Below are 17,876 nucleotides of genomic sequence, written 5' to 3'. Positions count from 1 at the left end.
GTTTAAAGATTACTGTTTTTCAAAAAAAGAAGCCACATATAGATTTTAAAGGTCCCATGTCATGGCCATTTCCACTGATCATAATTCCATTGTTGAGGTCTACTAGAATAGATTTATACTGCGCAATTTTCCAAACTCACATTGGTTTCGCATACAGCATCTCTGTAAAGTATGTGTATTCAGCAGTATTCACTTTCTCCACTAAACGGCTCGTTGCAGCTCTTGCCCCCCCCTCCCTGTGAGCCCAGTGTGCTCTGATTGGTCGGGACGTTGTGAATCGCGCTGAGCTCCGTGGAGGTGTGATTTCCTTGTTTAGCGATACACAGCGAAACACAGCCAAACTCATCCTGAGCACACACAAAGTCACAGCCGAAGTAAAAACAATAAGTGTGGCTTGATATTGAGTAAGAAAAAGGTTGATAAACGCTGTGAGAATGGGTCTGCAGAGAGAATCCCAACTGTCTGTCATCAGCCTGCAGCCGGGGAGGAGAAATCAGCAGAGCTGCCTGCACCGAGTGTGTGAGGAAGTCCGTGGATTGGTCAATTTGGACCAATCAGCGGGGGCTTAACGTAACGGCTCCGCGGACGTAACGTAACGGCTCCACGGATTGGTCCATTTCGTTCCGGGTACGGATGACATCATGCGTACCCGGAAGAATCAAATGGACAATGACGTATCTCCTAACGAGGCGTTTTGGGGAGGTATTTTCTGTGTTAGAGTTTTACTTGCTACAGGGTATACTTTGAGGGTTTTGACTCTGCACACCATTTACATGCATAAAAACCTTCATAACACACAAGGGGAACGGTAATAACTGGAAAAGCATGACATGGGACCTTTAATATGTTGTCATTCTTACATAGAAATACCTCTTTCAAACACCTTTTTTTTAACGAAAGGTAAATGATGTTGGCACCAAAATGATATTTAAGGATTATTTAAAAAGGTTATCATAATACATAAGCTATACATAATGCTCATAAATACCACAGCAGTGGTGAAATGATTCCTTCATCTACTCTCAATATAGTAGATAAAGCACAATCCTCATTCTGTGTATAAAATAAATGAATACATACAATTCAAAAACCATTAGGCTTCATCAATCTTTAAAACAAAGATTTTTGAACATATGCCCATGTCACACATTTTAAGAAGAACCTCAATGACAAAAATTGTACATAAAAAAATGAATGTGTAAATTAATTATAACAAGGCACAGTTTGTTACAGTATACATGCATGTTTTACAGGCAACTCTTTCTCTAGAGTTTATATGGCATTTCAATAGAAACGGCTGAATTGTATTTTAATTGATATTATTGATGTTTTTAAACTCCAATTGAACTTATTCAGGCAATTTTTACCTATTAATTGTTCTACACTATCTTCAATAGTAGATCAAAAGTTAAGTAAATTAAAAAGGAGCAAGTAAGGTTAATGCGCATTTTTGTTTCTGTGTGTGTGTGTGAAGGAGCAGACAATCGTCAGCATCAGTAGTTCGGAGGGATTCAGTCCCGGCTCCCACAGCGGGGAGGGGAATCACCATGGAGCAGCAGGAAGAGGAGGGGGGCTCGGGAAGAGGGCAGGGGGATATGAAGAGGAAGAGGAGGAACAGGACAAGATCCCGTGGGTTCTCATCCCTATTACAGGTCTGTCTGCCTGCCAAGGCTATTTACCTGTTAACATGGATAATGACTTCTCTTATATTCCCGTTTACACATCCTCCTTCATTCTTTCCCCAACTACCTTCTCAAAAAAGTTTGCGTTGTAATATTTGTGCAAATCCATAAACCTGGTGATATTTAAGTCTTTCTGACTAGAAATGTTTTCTTTTCTGCATGCATGCTGTACGCTAGTGTTGAACACTAGTTAGTTTGTGTTCAATGCACAAAACTGTGTGTGTTGCAAACTGCGGTATAGACAAAATGTAGACGCATATTCCAAATATGCTGGTATACATGCTTGAATAATTATCCTATAACCCAAATAAGGGCTAATGTTGGCGTTCTATTTGTTTTAATCATACACTACTACTTTCAGAATAAGACTTCATTTGGAACATCTAAAAGGAATATTTAGTGCGAATGCTGTGCACAGCTCTACCTCAAATCTGACATCTCACCATATGCCGTTTCCATGGAAACGCATCCCTCGCCAAAAAACACAATGTTGTCCTAACGCCTATGAAAAGGGTCAAAACAGCACCAGACTTCAGATAATGGTTAATGGTCCAGCCCTCAAAATGTCTATGTGCCAATAGTGAGTTTTCCTCAAAAGCTGTTCCCATCCCTCGCCATAAAACACGATATTGCTATAACTCCTATGAAAAAGTGCTCAAACTTCACATGTGTGCTAACAGTCCAGCCGTGAAGACATCTACGTGACAGTTTTGAGATTTCTTCAAATGCCGTTGCCATGGCAACACAATGCTCGCCATGAAACACGGTTTTCTCATAACTTCAGTGAAAATGCTCCAAACGGCCCAGAACTTCACAGGTTTGGTAACGATGCAGCCATCAACGCATCTAAGCGTAGTATGGGGTGTCATCATATGCCGTTGCCATGGCGACAGATCATTCGCCATCAAGTTAGTTCAAAAGTTTGCATTTAAAATATTCTGCTGCTTTTCAAAGCCTTTTTACTTTCTTTTCTCTTAATACAAATTAATTCACTACTACTTACATCTGATATTTAACTCCAGCCTATTTTCAGCTACAGAAACCATTCAACTATTACATTATTCAGCTATTTCAGGACATCAAGGCTATACATTTTGTTGTTTATACCTTTTAAAATATTAAGCTTCTTCACTATTTTTCCTACTCTTCCAGTTTAACATTTCACGTTCAAGTTTTCAACAAAGTCATTGCAATGCATTTGAGCTGTTACAATTTGATTCAAATCATTTCACTTTTCTGCATTTCTCCGCAGAGTTCGGCAACACACTTACTTAGTTTTTGTAGCTAAAAGCAGCTACCATTCAGCTAATAAAATATTCTGCTTTTTCTGCATTTTCAGCAAAATTCAGCAACAAATGTTCAGTTTACATCATTCGCACGCATTTTCTGCAGGAAATGCATTTTCTAGTTTGTTTACATATCCCAATATGTCATATTTGCAATAATAGTTGAAAATGACCATGTAAAATAAGGAAAATGAGAAAAAAAAATGAAAAAGGGAGAAACTTTATAAATGTAGCCTGCCCCAAAGTACACCAAATCTCACAAACTCCAACTTCATCCTTAACATGTTTAATTGGATTGGATTTATATATCATATATATATATATATATATATATTAGGGCTGTCAAGTTAACGCGTTAATAACGCGTTAACGCAACAAAAATGTAACGCCACTAATTATTTTAACGCGATTAACGCATGTGTATTTTTTGACAGCCCCGCTCCTGCCGCCCGCTTGTGGCAGACCACACTTCCACGCTCACCGGCAGGCACCGACTGGCTATTGGGAGGACCGGGAGGGTGTGTGTATGTGTGGCCCGAACGAGCGAGAGAGAGACCTTACGTGCATTGTTGTTGTTAGCATCTGGTGCTAGCTAGCTGCGCTAACGGATATGGAGCTGTTTAAATGAAAACAGAGGAGCGACATTTCGCCACAACTGCGCCGAGCACTTGACTTTATGCAGGAAGCCAGACAGTGGGACATTGTACGAAAAGTCAGCACACTCAGCACGGATAGTGCGCGCAACATGATTGCAGCGTCCAGGCAGCTCCCGTTCGAGCATATGCCTTGAGTTGCACATAGCTCCAACGATCCATCACACGCACACACACACGCACACACACACACACACACACACACACACACACACACACACACACACACACACACACACACCATTTGTATTGTATTATTGTATGAGAGAGGTTTCAGGTTGAATTGAGGCGAATATTTTTAATGTTCAGAGGTTGTTGTGTTTAATATTCATGAGAATATTTTCATTGTTCAAATGATAATAAACATTAGCATAAAGCATATTTGTCCACTCATATGTTGATAAGAGTATTAAAAACTTGAAAAATATTCCTCGAAGGTACATTTAGAACAGATAAAAAATGTGCGATTAATTTGCGATTAACTATGGACAATCATGCGATTAAATATTTTAATCGACTGACAGCCCTAATATATATATATATATATATATATTAAAAAAAAAATAACATTTTGCCTAGCAGTGATCAGCATTACAAATCTCATGTAAACTCTGCTCTCTCTGCAGGGCTAAGTTATTCACGGTACACCCACAGAGACAGAAAACTCCCTCAGGACCCTCGCTTCCATCACCTCACCACGGCAACGACGATCACCACAACCAGCAAACCCCCCGGGCAGAGCCCCTCCCCGTCTCCCAGGCAAAGCACTCCTCCCTCCCCCCTCCGATGCGCATCCCCCGAGCCCAGCCCTCCTCACTCCATCTCCCTGTGCCCGTCACCAGACCCCAGCCCCCCCCCTTCCCCCTCCCAGTGCCCGTCTCCAGAGCCCAGTCCGCCCACCTCCCCGTCTCAATGCCCGTCCCCGGAGCCCAGCCCTCCCCCCTCTCCCCCAAAATGCCCCTCTCCACAATGCAGACCTACACAACGTCTGGACCCTCGTCTCCTTGGCCGCCCCCCCCTCCCCTCAGCGGAGCCTAATGACCTCAGCCAGTTTAACAGCAACCACAGATGTGCTAACGTGGAGCCGGTCGTCCACCCCCCCTCCAGGGAATCTGCAGGTAACTTCACACATGCTCAAGTTTTAATCTGTTTGACTGGATTTGGTTGATATTGGCCATATGAAATATTTCAACATTTGTTGCTAAAATCCTAACATTTCCTCCAGAGGGAGTTTCTCTCCGACTCCCCCCTCATCCATTCCACCTACTTAAATGAATGTGTTATATACTTTCTTTACTCAGTATGCCTCTGTTGTGTATTCTGCCTCCTGCAGGGCCGTATAAGGACAGAGAAAAGACACCTCAGGGAAAGGAAAAGAAGAATGAAGAGCCATTTATTTCTACATCCATCCAGCCATCTGTACCTCCAGCGCCAGAGAGGAGGAGGAGCCCGTCACCACCCCCAACTCAGCCGGATGGAGAAGGGGTAGTGAAGGAAGTACAGGCAGACGTTTCAGAGGAGGTGGAAATAGTTAATATTCTCAAGAAGCGAGTGAAAGAAGACCAGGAGGAGGAGGTGGAATTTATGGATGTGGAAGTGGAAGTGGGGGAAGTGAAGGACCTTGTAGGTGGCCCTTTGTTTTCTCCACCCGTCGCCGTACCTCCTACTTGTCTTGACAGCGTCGTTGACAAACACCTGGGCAACTTCTCCTCTGATGTACAGCTCCTCCTGCAGAAGCAGAGCATTCATTACAGCTTCCCACAATTCCCACATTCCACCTCCAACACAGAAACCTCCGCACCTCATCACACACTCCCACACGCCTCAATGTCTCAGTTATCACACTATGTTTCTTTCTACAACCCCTGCTCCCCAGTACATGACCCCGTGGTCCCACTAACGCACGACTTCAACAGAATATTTGAAGACACCTGCCCGAGCCACAAACCTGGCAGCAGCAGGACTAATGTGGATGACGCACTAGCAAGCAGAATTAGTGAGTTTGTGTCCAGCATCAGAGCATCTAAAGCTCCAACGAGTGGAGAAGATGACGGTATCTTTGGTGAACTGACAGCCGCTGACGTCAGTACCAACCCTGCACTCTCCAGAGGAAGTGATCCGTGGCAGCAGCACACAATCCCTAAGCATGTTCCCGATGCTACAGGCAACATCAGTCCCATGTTGTCGTCTCACGTCTCTTTATCTGTTACTACCGCTCCGTCGGATTCTGCCTACAAGTTGGCTAACACTTCTGTCCTCATTCCTGCTCCTAACAAGCCCCCACACTCCCACTGGAAACAGCAGAGTCACAGTTTAGAGATCAATAGAACTCATAACATCAGACAAACAAAAGAGGACTGGACTGAGCACTGTAGTGTTGAGATGGGGGGGAGTAGTCTTGCAGGTACAAAGTATGAGGGGAGTTTGCCAGGGTTCAGCTGTGTCTCTGAGCCAGTCTCTGCCTCCGTCCCCGGGCCCACCCCCACCCCCCCGGCCTCAGCACTGAGCTCCCTGATCAGCCAGCTGCAGCCGGAAGTTTTTAACAGTCTGGTGAAGATCATCAAAGAAGTGAAGAGAAACACCCTGCAGTTCTACCTCCACAGCATGGAGCCGGGGGACCAGGTCCATCAAGAGGTCAAGGTAAGCTCATGGGCTGCACACTTAAAATGTGATTAAGCAGCTGATACCCGATTGAGGGGTTCGGTTCACACTGGAAATCAATGGCAGAGATTCATGAACATTATTTGACATCTATTTATTGTTTTATCAGTTGCTCTTGGAATATAGGTTCTCCCTTATTGATGTTAAATTATTATATTTTCTGTATACAGTGTGTATGTGTTCTCTTCTGTTGTAGGCAAACCTGTTGAAGCAGGGGAACGCGGAGCAGAGTCCGATGGCTTTTCTGAACCAAGAGAATGCTGCAGACAGATTGCTGGTGGTCATTCAGAACCAAGACATAGCTGGATACATTCACAAGGTACCTCCTGAGGGAGGGTTACTTTGGTAGCAGAATGCATTTTTAGTTTCCTATAAAATAAAATGTAATCAGTAACCTAAGTATCACAATTTAACAAGTCTGTCCAGCAGCAATACATTAACCCTGCGATTACTAACAAAACAACCCCAATAAACAATACATCAGTTACAATTAGACAATAATGAAATAAAAAATAAATAAAATACAATATATATATTGTATATATCTCCGAATTCGTAGTAATTATGGCGTGTTTTTAAAAGTGATTTTGTTGCCGCTTCTGAGGCCAAAAGGTCAAATTCAGCATTTTTTTGTCAGTAATTCTTTGAGAAGATCTGCACTGGGTCTACACATCTTGTCTGCAGATCCGATAAAGCCCAGGAGAGGCAGATACTTTTCTCAGTATTGATTTTCCTTTGGTATGCGCAATAAGATATTATTTCCCCTCGTAGATAGGCCTTGCATGCTTCCCAAACTGTTGCTGCAGATACAGTCGGGTTAACATTAGTGGAAATAAAAAGGTCAATGCGATTCCTAATAGTTTTGATAAAATCCGGGTCAGAAAGTAGTAATGAATTGAAGCGCCAGGGGGAACGTGACAAGGACCTGCCGGGAAGAGAGATGTCAACAATGACAGCTGCGTGGTCCGATATAACTATAGGGCTGTATGAGCACGAGCTAACAGAGGGGAGCAATTTGTTATCAATAAGATAGAAATCAATTCGGGAGAAAGTACCATGAACAGGAGAAAAGAAGGAGAACTGCTTGGCACTAGGATTCAAAAAGCGCCAGACATCTAAGACTGCGTATTGCTCCATGAAGAGTTGAATAACTTTGAAAGATTTGGATGGGGCAGAGGGCTTGTTAGAAGAACGGTCAAGTGAAGGATCAATACAACAGTTAAAATCACCTCCCAGAATGAGCTGACAGGAATTTATATCAGGAATGGAGAAAAGAACATTTCTGAAAAAGTCCTCGTTGTCACAATTCGGGCCATACACGTTCGTCAACGTCAGATTGTTGCCACATATTTTGCTAGTTGCGATAATAAAACGGCCATTTGGGTCTGATATAACATCGGACACAGAGAATGGGACAGATTTATGAACAAGAATTGCAACGTCTCGGGCCTTGCTCGAAAAAGAAGAATGGTAAAGCTGGCCCACCCACCCTCTGCAACGTTTAAGATGGTCTGATGGTTGGAGGTGGGTTTCTTGCAAAAAGGCCATTTTAGTGTTTAAACTTTTTAAATGGTTAATCATATTGTTACGCTTCACAGAAGAATTCAGGCCCCTGACATTCCAACTAGTAAATCTTAAAGCACCACTTGGTGCTGTTAAGGAGTTAGAGCTCAGCATAAAATGGTACTGGGCAGGTGGTGTACCTGCATGTCCCTGTCCCCATACCTGGCACCCCCCGCCTGCTGACAAGCAACAGGGAGAGAAAAGGTGTGGCGTGAGACAGAGTTTAATATAATATGTGTAGAAGCAGCCCACAGGCAAAGGATAATAAATTAAACAATATAATAAAAAACCTAACTGAAAAAACATTGGACAAACAAAATTACATCTGACAGTTAGCTTGCTTACGGAGTTATGTTCAAGTCCTGAACAAACTTGACGGAGCAGACATAAGCCATGTCCGGTCACCGTTAGGCAGGGTGATGCGCAACTTGGCTGGGAAGAGGAGAGCCGGCTTGTACAGCTTATCAATGAGGAGGTGAGAGAAGAAGGCAGACGGGCGGGGACCTACGATAGATTCAGGTAGGCCAGTAATCTGAAGATTTTGGCGTCTGCTGCGTCCCTCCAAGTCTGCTACCTTAGTTTTGAGTGTCTCGTTTTCCCCCTTCAGAGCGGAGTATGCGTCCTCAAGTCATGGGAGCCTGCATGCAGACCTCCACTCTCAGGACAGTTCCGGTGCAGACCTCCACTCTCAGGACACCTCCACTGTCAGTACAGGAAGTGACGATTTTGACGCGTTTTTTTTCCCGCCCACCGAAGGACTCGTTTGATGGAAGTTTTCAAATCACAATGGAGACTCATCACGGAGGTGATGAGTCCGCCCACCGTGCACTTTGACCCCCCCAGCCTGGTTCTTGTAAAAAAACGGGAGTTGACAGGGGACTCTGCCCGCCTCACAAGTGCCTATTTTTTTTACTTTTTTTCACTTTTCCCCAGTTTTATTATTTTTTAGGCTATTTCACCCGGTTTCTACCAGGGACATTGCCCGGTCTCGGGTGTCCCCCCCACGGCCTGTGTCCAGCCCCCCCCCCCCCACTCATCCATATATTTTGACCATTTTTGTTGCATTTTTCTCCTCTCCTACTGTCGGAGGGCCTCCGCGCCGGCCGGTCGATTCCGTCCAGGGGTCCCACGGGTCCCGCAGCGGGGTGGATGTTCCCAGCTGGAACCTCCCCACCTCCGCCGCGGTGCACCCGGCAAACACGGTTGTTTCTCGAACCTTCCACTGTTGTCTAGCGGGTGTAACTAAAATACAAGATGTCGTATTTATATAAATAAATATATATCTATATAGATAATAAGTGTCAGTACGATTTTATTTTGTATGCTGCGTGCATTTCCTGTTCGGAAAGTGGCGCTGCGGCTGTACTGATAGTAACAACCAGCTGGTAACAACAATACAAGGTGTCCGTATATATCTATATATATATATATATATATATACATATGTATATAATAAGTGTCACGATCCGATTTTGTTTTGTATTTGCGTGCATTTCCTGTTTGGAAAGTGGCACTGTACTGATAGTGGTGATTTTATTTTTGGAATTCTTAGCGTGCACTTCCTGTCCTGAGAGTGGAGGTCTGCACCGGAACTATTCTGAGAGTGGAGGTCTGCAGGCAGACCCCTCTCCCTCAAGTTGCTGGAGACGTTGGTCGACTTCAGTACCATTAGCTTCCAGAGAATGTATACGCTGTCTCTGATAGTGGAGTGTATGCTGTCCAGGGTAAACCATACACCCCAGCACGTGCACTCCGCTCTGCATCGGCCAAACGGCTCGCTGCACCCGCACTACGAGGTGGACCCAAATTCCCATTAGCAAAAACACGTGGGTTTGCTATCCTGGCTCCAAGATGGTGGAATGAGCTCCCCATTGACATCAGGACAGCAGAAAGCTTACACACCTTCCGGCGCAGACTGAAAACTCATCTCTTTCGACTCCACTTCGAGCAATAGAATTATTAACAAAGCACTTATATACTAATAATGGACTGGCTTATCTATAGCCAGTTGAGTAGCACTTGAAATGTTTGGCTCTATGAAACCTGATGTACTTATATGATTCTGTTTTCTTCAAGTTTGTATCTTCTTGGTCGAATGTACTTATTGTAAGTCGCTTTGGATAAAAGCGTCAGCTAAATGCAATGTAATGTAATGTAGATGTCAGAGACTCAAATGAGGATTTGAAATCAGCCGTGAGAGCTGCTCTATGTTCCTCCAGCAGCAAGCTAATGTCAGCCAAAGTTATGCTAGGAGTCGACGCTGACGGAGACCCTTTGCAGCTTGTTTTCCCTTTCCTTTCGACATTGCCGGAGGTCTTTGTAGTTAACACTGGCTTATAAAACTGTTGCAAACTAATTATGTTGAAAAAAGACGAGGTTTAAAAGGTAAATAAGAGTGGAAAAGTTAGAGCCAGTCGAGCACGCGTCTAATCGGCTCACCTCAAACCAGAAGTCGCGAAAATGTATAAACTTTACTGATGATTCTTACTTCACTTCCACAGATCCCAGGTCTAGTGTCTCTGAAGCGTCTAGACTCTGTGGTGTTTGTGGGGATCGATACTCTGGATGACATCAAGAATAACAGCTACAACGAGCTTTTTGTTTCTGGAGGATGCATCATTTCCGACGAGTTAATCCTCAATCCAGACTTCATCACTCACGGTAAATCAAGGATAGGCAAACCAAAAAAATTGTCCAACAAATAATATTTTTAGACGGTTGTAACGGATAATTTTTTCTTGACTTATTTTGATCGTCCTTCTGGTTATAGTTTTTCTGCTTTATTTGAATGAAAAGGCAAATGCAGAACTTGTTTGTGTTTATGTAACTGATGTTGTTCTGCAGATCGACTGACGGCACTGCTGATGCTCCTGGAGCAGAACAGTTCTCCAGAGAGTGTCTGGAGGCTGAAGGTTCACTGTAAAACCCACAAGAAATTAAAAGAACAATCCAGGTACTGATTATGTCTTCACTGCGTAGCAATCCTACCCTGTAGCACATCACACACAAGATTCAACTGTTTTACGATTTATTACTGAATGGATTTTGAGTCGAACACCTATTTACACTTAATAAACATTTAGAAATGTAGCCTTGTTATTTTCAGATTTGGGTAAAGGCCCAATACATTACATATTGTGTGGCTGTTGTGTGGTTGCAGTTTGTCAACACAAAATTCAAAGTAGACCCCTCCTCCTCCTTTATTTGTTGGGTTTTTGCGCCGTAGATTTCACTGGAAAGTGGGCGAGGGCGTAATTTTGCCCGGAAGTGACATTAGCGCTGCTCTCATCTATACGTGTTTTGTGGATAATCCTACCATTAAGCCACGTAGTCATCCATAGTTTACAAGCATAACCCTGGTTCTCAGAGTAACATAAGTGAGATGTCTCACTAAGGGATGCGCCTCCCTGTGTATACCTCAGAAGAATTAATCTCAATACGCCAATCCTGATTGGCTGGTGATCTTGAGGACTATGTCAGGGAATCCACCCACCCTTAAAGTAGCTTGCGCTACAGCACAGCGTCATTCAAAATAAGCATCTTGCTTCGCCTCAGCAAGAAGGGCTGTCTGGTGATGCATCTCACTCACAACCTATAGTTCTCATTCATAACATTTGTTTCAATATCTCACTATGAGATATGGAGACTCCCGTATTGCCAGACATGCTTATATCGAAAAACCACCAGTACTCAAAGTCAACTTTAATGTCAATCTTTCAGTTTGTGTGTACAGACAGAGAGATCGAAATGACGTTTCCAACAATCCCAATAAAAAAATACAATATAAAGATATGTATAAAATATGTATATCCTATATACACAATATGTATATCCTATACAGTGTTTCCCGTACCATTGTCTTGGAGGGGCGCTGCGCCCCGGCAACGGAGCCCCGCGCCCCCCCTGAAATTCAAGGTGTTTAAAAAAAAGAAAACAAAATTATAATTTTTTTTAATTTTATTTTTTATATATATATATATAGCACCAAATTGCAACTAATCTATATCAACGGTCACTTTTCACATTGAACATGTGCTCTTTTATTAAATAAACTAAACGCTTTCATTTTAAGTTGTGAGTTTAGTGTTTTTGACCCTAAGAAACACTGATGCATTAATCAATAACAATAATAATGTTGTCAGGCCCAGAGGCTTTCCGGGTGTTAATCCTTAACAGTGTGCTCCTCACACTGCCTGGGGACAGACAGATAGCCTGGTCGTTGGGTGGAGGCGTTGTTTTCTGCGCAGGTGTGCTGTTCTGCGCTTCAAAGCGTGCAAAGAAGCCGTTGAGGTTGTTCAGCAGAGAGGTGTCAACAGGTAGAACTCCGTCCCAACGCGGGCCCTGAGCCCAGCACTGCATGGGCCACGCTTGGAGCAGAGACATCCAATCTCATCTGTAAAAACGGACTAAGTGAGTGGTTAAGACCAGCTCGCTGCTGCACAAATGTCCTGGATAGAAACCCCCTTAAAAAGGCCCAGGAAGTAGCCAGGCCACGAGTAGAATGAGCCTGCAGGCCCGTTGGTGCCTGCAAACCCTGAGTCGTATAAGCCAGAGCTATCACTCCCACAATCCAGTGGGAGAGCCGCTCCCTGGTAAATGGTTTGCCATCTTTGATACAAAGAACAGAGAAATGGCAGCAAGCGTTTTAGGGTGATAAACAACGCTAAAAGCTCCAGATAGTTTATATGTGATCGCTAGAGATATTTGCTACAGAGACCCCTCACAGATCGACCCTTGTATACTCCGCCCCAGCCCGACAGACTTCCGTCTAAGACATTGCCCATAGGCACGCCCTCTGTCAGGAAAGCCGGGGCCGGCCAGTGGCGCAGTGCCATTGCTCATTCCAGTGTCCATCTCCGGGAGCCATGGCGCAAGGGGTCCAGTCTGAAGGCAGCTACCCAGTGCTGGAAATTCCTCATGTATAAGCGGCCCAGCCGTACTACCAGGATGGCTGACAACATGAGCCCCAGCAAACGCAGACATGATCTGAAAAGAATATATTTGCGTAGCCGGAAATGCGTGAGGCAAGCCCTGAAGGCTTTCACTTTCAGAAAATGGACCATAAATGAAAATTAGTTTCATTTATTGAAACAGTGCAAACTGTAGCTTACAAGCCTTTGAAACGTAAGTACATAAAGGGCAGTATCACAATGGACAATGGAGAATTAAAAGGTGCAGCAGGTGGCGGAACACGGGGGATTTGAATGGGACTTGTTAGAAATTAAAATCAATGTTTTGATGGCATAAAGTACCTTAAACATACCGTCAGTTTAAATGCTGTTTTATACTGAAAAACCAGAAGTTCTTGTGCACAATCAGTTGTTAAGCTTTTATTCTGAAAATCCTTCATCTCCGGTTAGCATTTAGCATGTGGCTAATATACCATTTACTATAGAGGTGAATTTAGTAGCGATATGACACGGAGTGTTGCACACCGAAACCTACTGATTTCAACACTACAACTATAGACGTCGAGATATTATTATTGCTGAATATTAAATGAAGGTACAGTTTATTTGAATACGTTTGTTTACAGACGTGGGTAGCATGAGACAACATCCGTAACTACCGGAAATGATACCAGCCGTGAGGTATTTTTGGAGTATTGATTACAGCGTTTAAAATGTATTAAATGAAAAGTCATGAAAGAGATAAGGAGGAGAAAAGGCGTGTTTAGTTATATATTTAATGTACAATGTCTGAATCCTCTGTTATGCGCAACAACGAACATTGGAGACGTGGAGGGCCGGCCCCCAGCAGCGCCAACCGGCCCACAGGGAGGAGCCAGCAGAGGATATTTAACAGCTGGAAAGGTGGAGCTCGCTCTCTTCCCTTTGCTCATGAGAGCCAGTACACAGCTGTTTTTCTGACTGAACCATCTTCTGCTTGTAACATTACCGCACTTTCTATTTTAAAGTATACATTTGAACCTTCTCAGAGACTCAATTAGTCTCCTTTTTAAAGCTTCTCTCCTGGACGCGAGAATAACGAACACAGTTATCAGAATTAATGTATTGATACCCACGGCTGAAATATCGATACTTTCTCGGAAAACTAAATATCGATATATATCGCAGGATCGATTAAATTGCACAGCCCTAGGGTGGGGGGGGGTTTATCTGCTGGTGGACTACCTGAGAGATATACAGCAGGAAAACACGCCGTCCACCGCGGAGAATAAACAGAAGGGCAACCATGACAACCATGCTCCGGGGTCTTCTTCGCTGCTTTTGGTGTATTTTGTGGCAGCAGCAGCGCCACTTACAGGCCTGGCATATGTACTACAGCGTTTCCAGCATTTCCAGCGGTCTAGTGTGAACGGACACGTTAATGAATCGAATGCGTGTGAACGGAAGGCTTTTTTGCGTTTGCGTATGCGTTTTACTGTATGCGTCCTCGTGGGGCCGGGGTCTAAGCCAAACTATATCCGGTCACAGAGATCTGCTATTTTAAAGTAAGGTCAACACATATCGACCCTAAATATAGTCTATATTAAGAACGAGAAAAGTCTTAACATATATCGTTTTTTGTAAACATATGACAAATGTGTGAGGGTGATGACGTCAGAGCATCGTCCTATGTGCCGGGCTTAGCCCCGGACAGCCCCAGCCCAATTTAACCCCTGGGTATTTGTGAGGGAGCTCCTATATGGCATTACCCCACTGAAGCTCACCAAAGTTTAATATATTTCATAGTTCAAAGTTTTGTCAATTGTTTTGTTTATTGGTCAAATACTGGTTTCTAATGGTTTCTGAGGAGTTCTACTGGAATGAAAGAGCACAGAGTACAGAAGCAACAAAGCAGCATACTGCATTAAACCTGACTTTCACAGAGAGGTTGAAGTTCATGTGGAGAGGAGGCTTCAGTAGTCTGTCTGCACTCTGTTTAGTTGTGCTATCTTACAATCAATATAGTAAATGTGAGGTAAAGTGTGTCACCAATGTAACCGGTTAGAACTCGAAGTTGCGATGAGGTCTTAAAAAGTATGGAAAGGGTCTTAAAAAAAGGTCTTAAAAGGTATTAAATTTGACTTCAGGATTCCTGCATATACCCTGGCATTGTGGTTCCGTCGCTTCGCTTTGCCTCCTTTGCTCGCTTCAAAAGTTGAGAAAAGTTCAACTTTTCAAGCTTCGACGGAAGCGTCAGACAATCAAATCATATGCCAGTAGCTCTGGCAATCAAACCGCGTGCTTGTGTGTCCGGGGCGGGAGATTCATGTGATTGGTTGTTGGCCGAGCTTCAGACACACCCGCCGGCAAGCTTCAACGCACACTGCCGTGTAGAGGCTGCGTAACGGTTACAAAGAGGTGTCAATCATAAAAATCGACCAATGGGTTCCAGAGATATGGTGGAGGTGGGTTTTTCTTCTTCTAAATCTCTCTAAAAAGGTCAAATTTCACTTGTTTTGCATCAATCTTGATACAGAGTACTTATTATATGTTATAATTTGGATTCCTAAAGGTTTTTGGCTACTATCCCATCATTCAAGGGTGGTTTTCAAGGTTCAAGTTCAAGGCTTTTATTGGTCATACATGGATAGCTACAGTGTAGTTATGACGATGAAAATCTTAGGTCACAGGCTCCTCCAACAGTGCAACACAATAAAACAGATAAACCGAAAAAAAGTGAAATGGTGAAATAGTGCAAGTGATTGGAATGATATATTAGATAAATAATTCCTAAGTAGCAGCCAGATTAATGTTATGATGTTTCAAGTAAAGGTGTTTAATAGTCTTATTGCCTGTGGTACGAAACTGTCTCTGAATCTGGTGGTTTTAGTCTTGATGCTGCGGTAACGCCTGCCAAACGGCAGCAGACAGAACAGTTTAGTGCTGGGGTGATGTGGGTCTTTTGTAATCCTGAGGGCTTTCTTCCTGAGCCGCTGGGAGTAAAGGTCCTCTATGGAAGGCAGCTCCGTCCTGGTGATGTGCTCTGCAGTTTTCACCACCCTCTGTAAAGCCTTACGATTGAGGGCGGTGCAGCTGCCGTACCAGGCCGTGATGCAGCCGGTCAGGATCCTCTCTATGGTGCACCTGTAGAAGGTCAGGATCCTCTCTATGGTGCACCTGTAGAAGTTGCAGAGTATCCTGGAGTCCATGTTGAACCTCCTCAGCCTGCGGAGGAAGAAGAGCCGCTGTCGAGCTGTTTTGGTGATGGTGGTGGTGTGAAGAGTCCATCTCAGGTCCTCAGTGATGTGGACACCGAGGAACCTGAAGCTGCTGACTCTCTCCACCGTAGTCCCATTGATGGCGATGGGGGCGTGACCCTCTCTCTGCTGCTTCCTGTAGTCCAAAATCAGCTCCTTTGTTTTGCTGACGTTGAGATGGAGGTTGTTATCCTGGCACCACGATGTCAGGTTTTCGACCTCCTCTCTGTATGCCGTCTCGTTGCCGCCGGTGATCTGGCCGACGCCGGTCGTGTCGTCAGCAAACTTCACGATGGTGTTGGAGCTGTGTATGGCCACGCGGTCGTGAGTGAACTGGGAGTAGAGGAGAGGGCTGAGCACGAGGGGCTCCGGTGTTGAGGATCAGGGTGGAGGATGTGATGTTTCCCACCCGCACTGCCTGGGGTCCGCCCGTCAGGAAGTTCAGGATCCAGTCACAGTGGGCGCTGTTGAACCCGAGGTCTCTGAGCTTGATGACCAGCTTGGAGGGCACAATGGTGTTGAACGCTGAACTGTAATCAATGAACAGCATTCTCACATATGTGTTGCTCTGGTCCAGGTGTGAGAGGGCAGAGTGGATGGTGAGGGCTGGGGGTTTTTTTTGGACGGAAACTATAATTTTAAAAAAAAATTACTATGTGCAATCTGAATTTACTTTAAAAATAAAAACATCTATATTGATTCTGACTTTTCTACATCCAACTCACAGGTTTATCATTGCTTTGAGAAAAAAGATTATTAATTTTCCCCTTTTTAGAAGTGAAGATATAGTCATTTGTTCTGGACATGACATTTTCGAGCCTGAGGCCTGAAAAACAGGCTCATGTGCTCCGAAGCGAGAAGAGATGTTTGAATGTGACGGAGCGCAAGCTACTTTAAGGGTATGTGGATTCCCTGACGTGGTCGACAAGATCACCAGTCAATCAGGATTGATGCTTCTGATGTATATCTGGGGAGGTGCATCCCATAGAGACACCGAAACGAATGTTATGAAACTCATGATTTTCATTTATCTTGACAGTGGTTCTAACAAGTGCTAAGACAGTTTTTATTAAAAACTAAATCTAAAACCACTGTCTTTATATGTCTATGTATTAGTGTTCCATGAACATTGTTACCATGGGTCAGGTTGAATGTTTTTTTGGTTGTCAGATTCCGGAGAGATGCAGCCAACCTACTGGATGTACTGTCAGCCTATCAGAAGCGGCAGATTGTTGAGTTCCTCCCGTATCATAACTGCGACATGATGAACCTTCAGTCACCCGACCTGGTCTGTCTGCTGGAGCTCCAGGCCCGATACACACAGTTCCGACACACAGTGTTCCTCACTGGTACGCATGTGCGATTACCTGATTGGATTTGAAATCTTACTTTACCACCTGATTTATAGTACTGACGTTACTTTCCTTTTTCCTCAGAGCATAATTTTGAGAAGTTCCCTGACCACTCAAATAGTGGCATCATCGTGGCCAGTTTTGAAGAAATCCTGCACGACTTCGGCAGACTGGTTGGTCACCATGACATCAAGAAAAGGCAGCCAATCATAGATGACGTGCTGTCTCCCAAAGGTCAGTTGTGGTGTTTGTGAAATTTGTAAAATATGTAACTTCAATTAAATGAATAAGTACCAATTCAGCATTAAACTATATGGTAGTATATCTTTCTCCCATAGATAGGTAGTGGAATTTGGCCCCAATTGGTTTATTGTGAATCAGCCCCCTGTACTACCAATGTAATCCCCAGTTTGGACAATCCTCTTTACAAAGTCTTTGTTAAAATTCCGGCAGTAATTAGAGTGTGCATTGGTAAATGGTAAATGTCTTTATTCTAAATGAATTGGATTACAAAAAGAAATGTAGATGTAATT

General features: G+C 43.8%; 1 protein-coding gene across 4 annotated transcripts in view; it reads left to right on the top strand.

Annotated features, from left to right (window-relative positions):
• LOC117542249 (protein TASOR-like) overlaps positions 1 to 17,876 on the top strand; it is a 70,459-nt gene that overhangs the window by 44,105 nt on the left and 8,478 nt on the right. For 3 of the 4 annotated variants that reach the window (XM_034209821.1, XM_034209822.1, XM_034209818.1), the window contains exons 19-26: positions 1,475 to 1,652; positions 4,248 to 4,739; positions 4,955 to 6,261; positions 6,479 to 6,601; positions 10,347 to 10,506; positions 10,690 to 10,798; positions 17,162 to 17,340; positions 17,428 to 17,577. In XM_034209821.1, coding sequence (XP_034065712.1) covers positions 1,475 to 1,652; positions 4,248 to 4,739; positions 4,955 to 6,261; positions 6,479 to 6,601; positions 10,347 to 10,506; positions 10,690 to 10,798; positions 17,162 to 17,340; positions 17,428 to 17,577 — 2,698 coding nt within the window. The remainder of the gene's footprint in view (positions 1 to 1,474; positions 1,653 to 4,247; positions 4,740 to 4,954; positions 6,262 to 6,478; positions 6,602 to 10,346; positions 10,507 to 10,689; positions 10,799 to 17,161; positions 17,341 to 17,427; positions 17,578 to 17,876) is intronic. The other variant, XM_034209819.1, reaches the window with a different exon arrangement.

Source organism: Gymnodraco acuticeps, unplaced genomic scaffold (assembly GCF_902827175.1).
Source record: "Gymnodraco acuticeps unplaced genomic scaffold, fGymAcu1.1, whole genome shotgun sequence".
Taxonomy (NCBI): Eukaryota; Metazoa; Chordata; class Actinopteri; order Perciformes; family Bathydraconidae; genus Gymnodraco; species Gymnodraco acuticeps.
This window is presented reverse-complemented; position numbering and strand designations above follow the sequence as displayed.